Source organism: Falco naumanni, chromosome 13 (assembly GCF_017639655.2).
Source record: "Falco naumanni isolate bFalNau1 chromosome 13, bFalNau1.pat, whole genome shotgun sequence".
Taxonomy (NCBI): domain Eukaryota; kingdom Metazoa; phylum Chordata; class Aves; order Falconiformes; family Falconidae; genus Falco; species Falco naumanni.
In genome coordinates, this window is record NC_054066.1 from 28,048,753 (window position 1) to 28,063,892 (window position 15,140).

General features: G+C 42.9%; 1 protein-coding gene across 1 annotated transcript in view; it reads right to left on the bottom strand.

The window, feature by feature from the left end:
• Positions 1-957: 957 nt before the first annotated feature.
• Positions 958-15,140, bottom strand: part of RSRC1 (arginine and serine rich coiled-coil 1) — a 170,195-nt gene continuing 156,012 nt past the window's right edge. The window contains exons 8-10 of the mRNA XM_040613202.1: positions 3,962-4,068; positions 2,893-3,039; positions 958-2,074 (exon numbers count right to left, since the gene is read on the bottom strand). Of these exons, the coding sequence (XP_040469136.1) occupies positions 1,982-2,074; positions 2,893-3,039; positions 3,962-4,068 (347 nt within the window). The 3' untranslated portion in view covers positions 958-1,981. The remainder of the gene's footprint in view (positions 2,075-2,892; positions 3,040-3,961; positions 4,069-15,140) is intronic.

Below are 15,140 nucleotides of genomic sequence, written 5' to 3' on the forward strand. Positions count from 1 at the left end.
TGGTTATTCTGATCACTAATCTGCAACAGAAACTATAAAAATAAACTTTATAATTATTTGCTTCGTGTTTCAAATTATGTTTGGCACATTTCATTACATATTTCTATTCAGTTCAGATTACCTAAATGCTGTTTCCATTTTCTTTCCAGATCCTGCTTCTCTAGCACGGACTCGCTGGACAAATTTTATTGTTAACTGATAAACAAAAGTAGACACACCCTATTATTACCACCAAGTCTTACTTACTTATAACAGACCAGTTTGTAGCACTTTTTACTATCCGATAGGGTTTTGAATTATCTAAAAGGAACCATTTTGCATCCAATAAAAATACCAAAATTATCCAACATAATGTGTGAGAAGAGGAATTTACACCTGTACCTTACATGGAGATCAAATAGTTTTTATTTACAATGAAAGAAACACAGATGGAGATTAGAAAACAGAACAATGACAAATATTTACCATTTGAAAATGCTGAAATGAAACAAGGGAAACAATTTTTTTTCCCACTCCATTGCAGACAAGGTAGTCTTGAAACACAGATAGTAATTTTAATGCAGGACCAAGTAAAACTAACACTGTTCATAAAGAAAAAGTAAAAATGTGTTAGAATGCAAATTTAATACATTTTCCTTTTATAGCAGTGATCTAAAAAACATAAGACAACCAAAGCACGGTTCCAAATCATCCTCCATTTTTTTTTCCACCACAGATCTGAGAACCAGGAAAAATAACACTAAAAAAAAGCCTTATGAATTTCTTCACTCACATGGTAAAGCTGATGCAGGTAAGTTCCAATGAGGTATGTCCAGAGGTGGGGGGGCTCCGTTTAATCTTCTGCTGATGTAATAGTTTTCTCACAGCCTTGCTAGATACCCCAGAATAAGTACTTTTGTATTTCATTCAGTTGATCTCCGGCATTTGGTTGGATGATGGACAGATATTTTTTTTTTGTAAGTCTACTCAGGCTAAATTTAGTATGTTCAAACAGTACTAATCTTTCATTATTTTAAAGTCACACCTAGACAAACAGAAGCTTCATAGACTGAAAACAGTTGTTCTATACAGAAATAGGTAGCCCATTAGTCTTGTTCGAAAAGGTACCATCACACACAATAATATTTACATTATTTCCCATTAAGAATTCATAGAAATCTGTCTTTTACAGATTATCGAACATTTTAATGTGCTTAAAATTGCTCAGAAAAGGGTATTTCTTGAAACCTGCTGAAAACATTACAATTTTGTTTAAAAGGGTTACATACTATTTCCTTATATCTACCCCTGGCTGCTAACCGTAGTGGGTAGATGTTCAAGGAAATGTAAAACATTGTTTCCCACTGAAGCCCACCAGAAGTGGGGGACCAGGCTAAGGCTGGGGCCGGCAGGCAAACACGTCAAGTGAGAAAAGCCCCAAAGCCCCTCAGCAAGGAGACCGTCCACAGATGTTTGGGATTCAAAAGCTGCCACCGCAGCACAGAACGGAAGGAAGAGGTAACAGTGATACCGCCTGCCCTGAATCCTCCTCTGGCTGCAGAAGATGTAGTGGCCCAGGGTGGTGTCGCTCGTACTCCTACCGTCTGAGCACTGGTAAATCTGAACTCTGCCAGTCTTGTTTTTTCATTTATCTTTAAACTGCTACATGGTTATACATATTTTTTTGATTGGGAGGTATAAAATTACATCTCCTTGGGCTGTCAGCCTTTTTGTGCCCCAAGAGGAAAAGGAAAAAAGGGAAAATGACACTGCTGTGATAGCCTCCTCATCTACAGCAGCGCAGCGGTACAAGTCACCCAGCAATGAGCTCAGGAGAAAAACGGAGGATAGAACATTCTTGTTTATTCAGATGAAATATTTATTCTCTGTACAATTCATATGGAGTATTAAAATCCCCTCAAAAGAGAAAAATAAAACAATTTCATGGTAGGATTTCTTAGCATTCATGGAGAACTGGTATCTGATGGTCGCAGCAGTTCGCTCAGGCCACTGGGCTGCCCATCAGCCTTTCCTGGCGAAGAGCAATCAGCCGCTGAAACCACTTCTCTTCTGCTTCTGCCTTCTCGATAAACAGCTGAGAGACAAGCGGGGGAGGAAGAAGAGTAGGCACAACTCATTAACTTCATTTCTTATAATCTGTTGAAATATATGTTGACTATTTCAGCACCCAAAGAAAAAGCCTAGCTGCACATGGGTGTTAAAATACAAAGGTGATAAAAATACATTAGTAAAGGTGGAGACTTTTAATAACTGGAAAACCAAGACATTCCAATTTCAGCCTCCTCCTGAAACAGCAAATGCCTCATACTGTCCAGGTCCTGGCCTTTGTTAGCCATGTTTGTCATACAGAATTCACATTAGTTTATTTACTGCCAATAATTTCTAATTTGCTAATTCTTAAAAAAACTCTACTGTAAGTACTCCTATTTCCAATTACAAGTGCTCACAGAGGAATTTGTGTACGTTTAGCCATGATGATTTAAAATTATCTTAAGTTTGTCAGGTATTTAAATCTTTACAATTTGGCAAGGTGGGCATGTCTTACTACAGAAACCAAAAGCAATTTTTCCTGAATTTTTATTGAACGGGAATTTTTACAAGAACAGGATCTTAAATTCCCCTCCAGTAAATTAGTATGCTAATTCATTATAAAATCTGTTTGTAACTCTAAAACTACATCACTGGTGAACTACTTCTTTTGTAATTATTCTCTGTGGGATGATGCAGGGAGTGTGATTCTTTCTGAGCCCGCGGAGCGGCCCGTTAGCTAACTGTCTTCAGCCTGCAGGGTCTGATGAGCAGCACAGCCAAACGTTTGTTGGGTCACGTGAAGCTGCTCTCATTCAATAGGCTGCCTTGTTCTAAAGATAAAGTAAATATCAGCGCGCTTACATTTGGATGTGCTAGAGAATTATCATCTTGATACTTGATAGCAGTAGGAATATTGGCAGGCGGTGGTTCTTTTTCAGGAGCAGATGCCTCAACAGTTCCGATGTCGATAGTTACAGGTTCGTATTGCAGTTCAGTAGGCTCTATTGACTGCAAAGAAAGAAACACATCTGAGTGTTCTATCCTCAAACTCCCAAAGGTGGCACTACCTTAACCAAGCACTCTTCCCACTGCAACACGTGCCTAGGAAAGGATCCTCATGCAAATACTTCTCAGCGTGCTTAGCAGGACACACTGGACATGGACTAAGGTCCAGACTGAACTCATGAAGTGGAAAAAAAATAAAAAAGGTATTGCCAAAGGCAATGAGAGAGCTTGCAGAACTGTAGCTTTGCGGTTTTGGATTGCTTTCTGAAGAAGCTGCATGCGTTTCTCAAAGACTTCTGAAAAGGCAAGAAAATGCATGTTCCTGGGGAAACAAACAATGCTAATTCAAAACACCTCACCGTCAGACGGAAAAACTGAACAAAGCCTTTGTTTGCATACTTCCAAAGACAAAAGCATCTGACTTCCCTAGGAGACTTGGCAGCCAAAGTGCAGGTAGAATTCTGAAACCTGGATGTCTCCTGTTAGTTTTTTGTAAAACTGTCTGAAAAGAACGCCGTTTCGTTTCAGGGAGTAAATATGGTCTTAAAGTCTGGCTTCAGTTAAGCATTATTCAATATACTGATCACTACCTTTAATTACAATGTAAATTATTACTTTTGGATTTTAATTCTTCTGCTTTTCCTAAAAAGAATCTTCATGGGTTTATATAATTAAAAATATTTTTTACAAAATCGGAGTTGATCAGCAGATAGAATATACTGTCAAACCAGCTGATTTCATTGAAATTCTAACACATTTAAATGTATTACTCTTTGAACACTACACCAAGAACATAGGAGAGTCGTTGGTGGGATTTAAGATTGTCAACACTGATGCTCTTTCATCAATGGGAACTGTATTAATAGTGCAGCTTCCACCTGACTTTGAAAGGATTATGCACCAAGAAAGGATATTGAAAACTTACCTTTTTGACTTCTTTACTTGATCTGAACGTCTGTGGAACAAAGGAGTCACTTTCAATAGCTTCAATTTCTTTTACTCGTTTCACTTGCTCTACTAGGGTGGCTTGGTCTACAAAGAGAAGGTGTAATGTCAGTATACATTAGTGTAAGCCTACGATAAATGCCGCATCTAAGCAATGCCTTGAATATATTTTACAACAGTACATACTAGAAAAAAAAACCCAAACCCAACATGTAATGCAGCCTAAACCACTCTGTTACAAAGAAAAACTTTCTCCTTTAGTAAAAATAAAAACAGTGAGCTGGCCATTATTGTTCAACATACATCCTTCAAGATACTAACGTAAGAATTTGCTAGAGATATCCTCGCAGGATAACTGCTAGATTTATGGCACGAGGATTTCCTGGAGAAGTTCAGGATTTGAGGTCAGTGCAGACAACTCAGTGGAGTACCATCTGTATGTAGCAGCATACTACAGAACTACTGCTGCTGGTATGGAGGCAAATTTGGCTTCAGCTGCAGATGTCCCAAGAGATGTGCCATCAGCTGTGTTCTCATGACAAGCTAAGTGATTACTGTGGCATGAGAGGTTACATCTTCAGGTGAATTTCACAAAGAAATATCTTAGAGTCTGGTAATAAAATAGTCTTAACATACACAGTAAATATTGTGTGCTCATACAATTCTCAGGTGACAAAATTGCAGCTGTTTAATCAAATGAGCAAAACTGCTTCTCTACTATACTCTGAGGTCTTACAGCGCACATAGATTTCACATGATATTTTTGAATCCCAGGCTGAGATTTTATTTTGGTGAAGCGAATAAAGCTCCCACTGATGTTACAGGGAAGAACAGCAGCTCCTGCCAACCGTGGTATGAACTATGCTGAACACGTAACTGAGGTGCTGTCAGGTAGGTTTTGCAAGTTCTTTCAGTGCTCAGTCAGAAAATCTTCTGGATAGATTAGACTGGTAGGAAGCTGAGAGCATTCGTAATGCAAGATATACTTCGTTTTAAAAATCAAACTACTGATGGATGACAGTGAAGTTTCATATCACAGCTATGTTGATCTAGTTGCCAAAGGGATGGTCTGACTTCTCTCTCCTCCAAGCCCCTTGTGCAGCCTGGCATTACTCCTTTTGTCAAAACCTAAGTGATTAAATCAGCTGACTTGTAAGGTGAAAGCTCACGCTCATGCCACCGTCCAACAAAACGGGACATCATCGCCGAAACTGCTGCCAGACCCAGCACACGGCAGCGACGTCACACACAGGCTGATGTGCTGTGAACTCCCTTGTAGCTCAGATTTGTTTTCAAAAGGTTCTGTGGTGGTAGGCTCGATGTCAGAGCAGGTGCATCCGCACCAGCCGAAGTTCAGAGGCCGGTCTGCTAACACCACCAGTACAAACCCCGGCTGTTTTTCTGGTCAGCTTGAAAGCGCAACTGTGTCTGCCCATGCCTCTGTGTGGCTGAGCGGTCTGGTACTCAGCAGGTGAGCTTAAGGGTCGCAGAATTGTGGTCTCGAGTGACAAAGTAAAAAGGAGATTGCCAAAAAGATGAGAAAGCAACCTGGGATAAAACAGTGTTGTCTTTTCAGGTATCTGAAGTTTGATCAAATATTTCATGAATACACAAGAGCATGTTAATCATTATATAAACCACAAATTTAAATAGAAGAGCAATTGTAATTATATATTTGTAGACATACATATGCATATATAAAATATTATTTTTCTTGTTCTAAAGAAGCCAAAGTATATTTAAATTCAGGAAAAGTGCTTGCAGACGGAAGGAACTTGCAGAATTATTCAGAAACTCAGAAGTACCAAATTCTTTCCCTCTATAGAAAATTCTAAATCCAAATCCATCTAGATACACACCTACACTGCAAAATATTTTCTATTTTGTCCAAGAAAAAATAAATGTAACTTACATCCTTTTGCAATGGACTAACCACTGAAAACTCAGTCTACTAATGACAATTAAGTGGAGCTTCAGATGAGCAAATAAACCAATGGCAGCTCAGAAATACTCCTGGAACGGACGTGTGCACGCTAAATTAACAACCTCATTTTTTACCAACGGGTTGTACCGCAAAACCTTTTCTTCTCAGCACTGGGTAGCACGGCTTGTTCATTGCAGTACATCTGGCACAGAAGTATTTCCTTTACCGTCTGTTTCATTCTCTGCTTCTTCAGAGTCACAGCTCAGCTCATCTTCCTCACCTCCCTCCACATACTAACTGCAGTGACAAGCAAACTTTGCATTCATTCTGCTAACTGCATGCTATTGTTTATAATTTTAAGCAATTTATCTCCATCTTATTTACTTAGGAAAACCATTTGCTTTTACCTAGTACACACTGGGGCCAGCCCAAAATTGTCGAGGCATGGTATGAGGGAGTAGCGGGCAGCTTTCGCTGAGAGAGGCATTTATAAAATAGGTAAGGCAGACAGAAGATAGGAAGAGATGTAACTTCAAGCAAACAAGAAGCTGCCTCATTGCTTAAAAATTATTTGGGAATATTTTTTAGTCTCTATGGATATGATGAACGGAAAAATCAGGAACACACTACCTGTTTCTGTGTATGTGGAATGTGCAGAAAGTCAAATACTGCTGAGTCTGGGGAACTGCTTTCAGCACTGCGACTGCTCCGGACAGGGGACCCGTACTGACATCTTAATCCCTCCACTGAAGCCAAGCGCGAGGTTGGCAGTGCTGTGGGGAACGTGCAGGGAGCAGCGAGCTAAACCTCGCGGGGCAGCTGGGTCGGAGAGAGGTGGGAACAGGGACGGTCCCTGTGCGGGTTCCTCACACGCCCCTGGAGGGGTTTGTGGGAGCCTCAGTAAAGCTCTGGCTTCGGCAAAGCTTCGGAGAAGCATTGCACTACGGCAAAGCACACAAGTACCTCTTTAAGCCTGATGCTTTTGAATGTAGAAGGAAAAAAAATAATTTGCTTACACTTAAGCTTGTGTTTAAAAGTTCTATTGCCTTGCTGCTAAAGTCTTCTTTTTTAAAAAAAAATTCCTAAGGATCCCATAGGAAGTCTAAACCCAAACATACTATTGTCCTACTAGGGAGAGGAAATCGTAATTCATCAGGCACCCGGGTACATCTGCTCCGAGGGTAAGCAAAGGAATGGGAAGGGTCCCTGGCAGTCACAGCATCAAACCAGGTATCAGAGAAAGGCAGGTGAATGTGGATGAAAATCAGTTGCTCAACTCTTATTTCACAAAACCTCTGGTCAGTTCCCAGCCTGTTACAGTATCTCACATGAATCTTACGCAAACCTATGGGAATGACAAATTATTAAGGGGGTAAAAATCACTAGATGTTTAGAATTACATCAGTGACATTAACTTGGGGAAAATGGACTGGAGGAAGCATAACCCATTAGCGTATGATTTTTTTGACAAACACATTATTGGTAGATAAAACGACTTCCATATGTTGTTTGTCAGATGTCAGTAGAAAGGATATGTATTTCATAGTAAAATCAAAAATAATGGAGTCAGAAAGCTAAAAGGCTACAGACAAAAAAAAAAAAAATATCAATGCTAACTCATTGCACAGCAAGTCTTTTTACTGTGTTACAGTGAAAAAAATAAACTAAATATTGTATTAGGGCTTGTTGAGGCCATTTTTTATGAAAAGGTGATTCCAGCAGCAGTCACAATTGCCATTCCTGTTGCCAGCTCCGTCCGGCCGTGGCGATGCCCTCCCTGCGGGGAGCTGTGGGGTGCTGAGCCAGGCCCCAGCACCCCCCCTGGCAAGCATCCCCAGCGATGCCTCGTGCCATAAACCAGATCCTATTAGGCAAACATTCAGTCAATGTAATTTTATAGTAACCTAAGGCTTTTTGCCCCAGATACCCCAGCCATAGAGGATTATTTACACCTATTTACATCTTCCCATGTACACACATATATATATATAAGCATATATATACATGCACGCACATCTTTTATAGCTGCTGTTTTCATATTGAAATAGTCTGTATTAGCAATAACTTGAAATGTCACTTTAGAAATAAAAATGTGTATTAATCCTTTAGATGCCATCCAAAAATTTCACACGCACAATAATTAGAAACACCAGAGAATCAGCTAAAAGAAAAAGTAACTTGCCGCCAAGCTCTGTGTAGAATATTCCCATTTCTTTGCTTATTTCTGAAGAGGTGATGAAGCCCACTAAGAATTTAACAAGCATTGAAACCGAAGCATTACATAACTAATAATAACTTGTGAATGACCTGCGAAATACAAACATATTTTAAATATTCTTGTATAATATTTAGGTGTAAATTTGTCATGCTGACTGGATTCATTGCTAATCTATAATCCTGACCATGGAAACCAACCCATGCCTTTACCTAAAGAGTTTTCTTTCAAGTGGATCTAACTTAAGAAACAAAGCAATGACATAATAAACCTCAAATAGTCCTCAGAATATGTTTCTTCATATTTTACTAATTATATTTAAAAAGCTATAGCTGGCTAATATCCTTTAGAAATATAACACATTCTAAGTAACATGCTTTGAAATACAGAAAAAAGTTGCTATTTTTTCTGTTCTTTTGCTTATGAGCTGAGGATTAGAAGAAAACACAGATACCAGACTAAACAAACCTGCTGAAGAGGGAAGTATTTTCCCTTTCATCCCATTTTATTTAGGGTTAGCTTCAGTAATACTGTGTAATTTTTATACAGCTGCATATGCATAGAGCTGTACGGACACAGTAACAACCGCATTACAGAACTGTGTGGGTTTTTTCAACAGAACTGTGGGGTTTTCACATGCCCAGTGCTTTTTAATTGCTGCCTATTTTTACTTAAGCTGCGCAAACTGACATACTCAAAGAAAAATGAAGTTTTAATCGAGACAATTTGCAGCAGAAGAGACCAAAATCCTACATGGCTTTGAGGCACATTGTCTTCTATAGTGCACTACACTGAAATATTTATATCAAACAAAATGAAAGCACTGGGAGGAGGAGGGAAAATCCAGCAGGATAGGTGGGGTTCGCTTCATTTTTGTCACTTCTAGACTTTACAAAACTTGGAGCTCTGTTTTTTAGGGGTTTGCCCCCCTCCTCAAATCTTCTCTCTGTGCAGGTGACCATGAGCCCGTGGGTACCTGCAGAGCCTTCCCCCCAGCCCGAGCACCTTCCCCAGCATCCGAGGGATGCTGGGCTCACCAGCCGAGCTGCGCGGGGGACCTCGTGGGTGCCTCCACCAGCCACCTCGGCCACCTGAGGTGGGACCCCTGCACCAGCCAGCCCGGTACAATCATTTTACAGAAAACCAGAGCAAATCCGCCAAGAAACAAACCGCAAACCGCTCCTGAGAGCTTTTGTGTTCAGGCAACGCTCCCCCCTCACCCCACGTCCCCTCTCCTCCCGCCTGGCTGGAGGCAGGGGGAGCCCTGGGGGGCGGTGGGGGTCCCCGGGGACGATGGGCAGCTCCCCCCGTTTTCCCACCCGGGGAGGCGAGCAGCCAGCCGTTAGAGGGAGGCACCGCCACACACAACGCCAGCCGCATTCTGCCTTTGTCCCAGGCGCTGGAACGCTGCGGACCCGAGCCCCGGAGATGCTGCCGGCCGAGCATCCCTGCGGGGGCACGGGCAGCCGGAGGGGAATTCGGGATTAGTTCCAAACCCACCTCTTCCCTCTCACAACTCCGAACCTGCTCGACGCCGCGAACGGCTTCAGAGCCCCTTAGCTGTGTCAAAGCCCCGTTTCAACACTTGGCCACACTGTTTCCCAGCTGTTGAGATTTCCAAAGACCGAACTTTTTCCAGCCCAAGTCACAGAAACAATAAAACATACTCCAAAACGAGCAACTGTAGCCACAGAAAGTTTTCATTGTTAATTTGTACTCTTCAAACTTAATTGTAAGTACTCTAGTACTGCAATTATAATGTATTAAAGTAGCGTGGTGCGCATACTCAGTACTTACTAGAGAAAGAACTACAGCACAATTTGCTCTTTTAATCCATTATAATTATAACTTAGCATTCATAGTATTTTAAAAACATGACTGGACACTAATAGCCTTTTCTTTAAAAATAATGGAAGTATTTGGTATAAAATCAAGCAGAAGACACAACGGGAAACTTTAGCAATTGAGTTCTGAATTTAAGAACATTTAAGGAATTTAACAACACTCGGATTTCTGCTTTAGCCATGCATTTAACCTGCATGCAGGTTACCGTCACCATTGCACTTTTCACACGCATGCTAGTGCCTAATTCACTCACATTTTGAGCCATTTTTGAAAATATTCTGGGAAAAAGTCAAACTTGGCTAATAAACTGGTAGGAAACAGCCTGAATACACTTAAAATTGCCCTTCCCTTAACAGCAGGAGCAAAAGAAACGACGGCCGGGGCAGACGGGACGCAGGCTGAGGGAGGGGGGTGGGGGGGTGAGCCGGCTGGTCGCCCCCACCACCCCAGAACCACACACCGGGAGAGCCAGCGCAGCCGGAGCAGGGCACACCGCGTTTGTCACCGTGGCTAATATCAGAGATATGCCACTCTTTTTTCTCAGCACACAAAAGCAAGATACGTAATTCAATGCTCAATTTACCCTTGTCTCGTAGGAGATTTTTCCCCGCTAATTGATAGAAATTAAGCCATTAATCAAGCCACTAGCCATCATTCAAACCAGGGAAGATGAATACAAACTTTCATCATAACCACCTTCCCCATTTTAGTGTTCATTAGCATTAATTTTTAATGCAATTATGCTATTCTTTTACGCTGAGCTCATAAATTACTGCTCTTTTGTTGCTCGCTGGCCTTGTAAAATCCAAGGTAATGCTTTGTGCTCTGATCTTAAAGGCAATTACTGGGTTCTTCTATCTTTTATATATCTCTATCTCGAATAAACTCTATATTGTATGTACAAACTAACGAGTGTATATATTACATAAACGTATAATATATAACAATTTGTCAGTGTTAAACCTATACACATATCTATTATACGCATAGAGATAAATAAAAGTATTTCTGCATCTAGCCACACCCCGCCGTATACAGGGATCCAACTGCAGAGAAGTAACAGTAAAACATTATCGCACACTGGATGTACAGGAAAAACATGCTGCATCGTGGGCTGCAATGGAAATCAGATCAGCAGCTGAACTGGGGCTGTGGACAAGGCACACTACAGCGTGCAGGACAGCAGGGCTGAAACTTTGCAGGTGTTCAGGCTTTTGCACGGGCTGTTTTTTATTTACACTTCAAAAAATGATTCTGAAAGCTGAAGATGGGCGATTGCATGTGCCCAGCGATACATATTTTTTTTCCTATTGCGTGTTAAAATGTGTGGTAACACCCGCAGAGTCTTTCCAAGATATGGTATTTAACAGTTCCATAGCACCCCATGCTGACACACGGTGCCACTGTGATGCTCGGTGTTGGTAACAGTAAGTTCCATGCTTTTATTCCAGTCCATATATTGATTCTCAGTAACACACCAGGGGAAATGCACAGCAGCTACAACCACCTCTGGTTGCCCTCAAACACTGAATACAATCTAAGTGGCTAAAGGGAAAATGAAATGTAGATTAGCAAATTGCTGTTTGTTTGGTTTTAATTATTTTTCCGCTTCTTTCCTGGGCCAGGCCTTTAGCTGGTACATGAAATAATGCCATTCACACCAGCTAAACATCTGTCTAGCACCAATAAAATATGATACATGTATTTAAAATCCCATTTCATCTAGGCCTTAGCCAGCATAAACAAGACAATTCGCAGTTAAGTCCCACGCTTATCCCACAGATTCACTCCGGTCCCTCAGCTAAATACCCATTTGACATGCAGTAAGAGCACGTGTAATGTGGCACAGCCACCGAGATCAACAAAAATCCGTTTTTTTAACAGAAAATAAAAGACTTCACAGAAAGGATTGTGCTTTAAGCAAACGGATATGATTTCTGTTGTATTTAATCAAAGGACCAGTCTCCCCTAGCTTCACAGGCTCCTCAATTCATCCCCTTTTTTTGGGTGAGCGCGGACACGGGCTCCACACCAGGATGTTCTGACTTGCTCCTTCGCAACGCAGGCAGCCAGCAAAGCACTGAGCAGTCGCGGTGCTGGCACAAATGCTGCCCGAAGCAGCGTGGGCAGCAAAACACACATAATCCAGTAAAACCTTCAACACGATGCTCTTTCTACATAGCTCCTCACTTTGCGGCAGGCAGCGCAGAGGCAGGGGTGTGAATATGGATGTGGCTGTCACATGGAAACTGCAGCCGGCTGAATAAATGAACGCATTTTGCAATTTAGACTCTCTCCCTTATCCCCAGTCTATCAATCTGCCTCCGATGGAGCTTGTAACGCTACATATCCTGAGATGGTTTTCAGAGACTCACTTCATGAAAAAAAAAAAAAAGAACATCCCCCCCCCAAAGCAAACCTGACCCAAACCAAAGGCAGGCAGCAAGGCAGGCTGCTTCCAGAACGGGAATCCTGCCACTCGGGCTGATTACCTTGGCCTACCACGATACCCACAATCCCAAACATTTTTCTAGCATTCCTATTTTTTTCTAACATTCCTATTTTTCTCCTCTGTTTTGCAGAAAACAAAATTTGAGAGCCCAAAAATACACCAGCCAAAGTTTTTGAGAGGTCTTGCAAAGCCCACTTGCAAAAGATTATTTTAAATCCATATTGATGACCCTGTCGGGCCAGTGCTTAAGATTTCTTTTTTAAACATATACGCTCTACATTGCCTGGGTAACAGTACTTCTGGTGAGGACTGCCTAACCCATCCTGCTGTAGGAGCCTGCTCTGAGTTGCCTGCAAGTCTGTTGAACCTGAGATGTTTTGAGCCAGTCTCCCGTGCTCCTTGCGGAAGGTTTCGATCCTTCTGTTTCCACAGCCATTGGGACCAGGCTGATTCACCAGTTACAGGCAAACTCGGCTTCTAAAGATTCAGTTACTGCTTTTGCCCTCCTAGTCAAAACCCACCTTCATTTAGTCAAATCACAACGCTTGGAAGTCCCGCCTGCTCTAGCTTTACCAAGGTTCCTTCTCTCCCAGCCCCTAAAGACAGGCCTCACACACACCGTGCTGCACGGGTTTGTTAGAGCGAACGTGTACATGCAAGCTTAAAACCCGCAGACTTTAAACGCTGCCACTGCTCCAGAGGATGGTGAAGACAGCTGGTTTCCCAGAGCCAGGTGTCGGTTCTGCTGGAGCTCTGCGTGGCTCCCGAAGCAGGGGTGGCACCGTACCACGGGGAAGCAAAAAAGCCAGGAGGGACCAGGCGTATTGGACAAGCAGGAAAATGCAAGGCAAAGGAGCTCAGGGTAGGAGAGCTGGTAGCGTTAATTGCACTTAATGTGCCCTGACGAACTGCATCCGATACCAGACTTTTCCTCCATCTCATGGGAAGAGTTGCAGTGTGGCCATTAACCACCCATTTTCTGCAGGAATACCGGGCTCTGACCCGACTGATGCACCAGCCAAATCGCATGTGGAACAGGAGTAAAGGGGAGCTGGCTCTGGGTACACAAAATGCAAAACTAAGTACGCTGAAGGCAATATTCTGTCTCAAAAGTTCTCCAAAGTTGGAACCCTGTTGTACTTCTGTCCCTGCTCTCTTCTTAAAACCCCAGAATTAATAATACTTGCTCACCTCACGAGGGTGTTGTGAGGATAACAGCATTAATGTTCGTCACACGTCCAGATCCTGTAGTGATAAGCCCCCAGAACAGCCCGTGAAGAAATTCATAATGCTGCTTTTAAGACGAGGTTTGAATAGCTACAGTCAAATAAAACACAGATCTGCATATTGAATAATGAGAATATAAAATAATTCATAGTTCCTATTAACTGAAGTCTGTCCAAAATGAAACAACACTGGCAAAGGCAGAGACACTGCGGAAAATTTGCAAGTATGCACTTAAAAGTCACAATGCTCAATTCTGGCTTTTTCCTTAATTTCCAAGGGTTTGATTTGTTTCACTGCAGAGGTGCAGTTTCGGGGAGTGAATGTACGTGTATGCACACGCACGCACGGACGCACTTCCCTCTAGAACCAGCTCAGAACAGGGCCACAGAGCTAACCCATGGGCTCAAACCTCCCCGCTCACGCGTACATTGCTGAACGAGATACCAAAATGAAAAAAAAGAGTAAGAAGGGATCTCACATTTGATTAGCCTTTCTTTTTATATTCTTTAAGACTATTTCTCCACTCCAAACCTCTAATTTAGCTAATCCCATTCGCCCACTTGGAGGACAGAGCCTTCCCAAGACACAAAAAAATAATCTTTTTTTTCCCTTGTGCCCTCCCTTTTTACACCACAGCCGATGCTGCTAGGGGAGCAGAGCCCCCAGCTCCCGCCCGCTGAGGTGCCGGCAGGGTCCTCTCACCCCACACGCACCCTGCACCAGCGCCAAGGCTGGAGAAGCCCAGGGAGGGATGCTGGCTAACTGGAATGGGCTGGAGGCAAGTCAAAGGCTAAAAAAAGAGAGGAAAAAGAAATTCATACAATTGTTACTGGAGAAAACAATTATAATAAATTCCTTCCCCAGGGAATATGTGTAGTGAAGTAATTTTCCGTACATCCCAGTACCCGGAGCTCCTGAGGGCCCCTTTCCTGATGGAAAAAGGCCTTGGTACCGATGGAGATGGGGTGAAGCTCCCTCCCACTTTCTGTTGCTGTTGGCACGGGGACTTTCAGCCAGACTCGGTCCAAGACAACCTAAACCCGAAGCAGCTGACTGTCCCATTCGATTTTTTATTTTGTTTCTAAGCAGCACAAATGTTCAAAGGCAGGGCGTGTGGCCGGTGATTTCGGTGTGGGGGGGGGAGGTGTGGGGGTGGTGGGTGGGCATTCATCCGCAGCTGGCCCTTCCCCAGCCCGTGTCAGGGCAGCCCCGCACCGGCCGCCCACCCAGCTCCGGCAGCGCTGGAGCCAGGGCAGGACGCGGCGCCGGACCGATGGCCAGCGGCTCAGCCTCCTGCTGCGGGGCACCAGGCTCCCCACGGGGCAGGACCAGCCCGGCCCCGCAGGACATCCCCTCGGACCGTCTGGTTTGCCCTTGGCTTTTTGTTGTTTTGTTTGTTTCTGTCGCATCCGTTGGCTTCTTTCATTTTTCACACATTTCTCACATTTCAGAAACAGCGTTCTGTTCATCCTCACCCTGAGAAAATTTATTTGCCC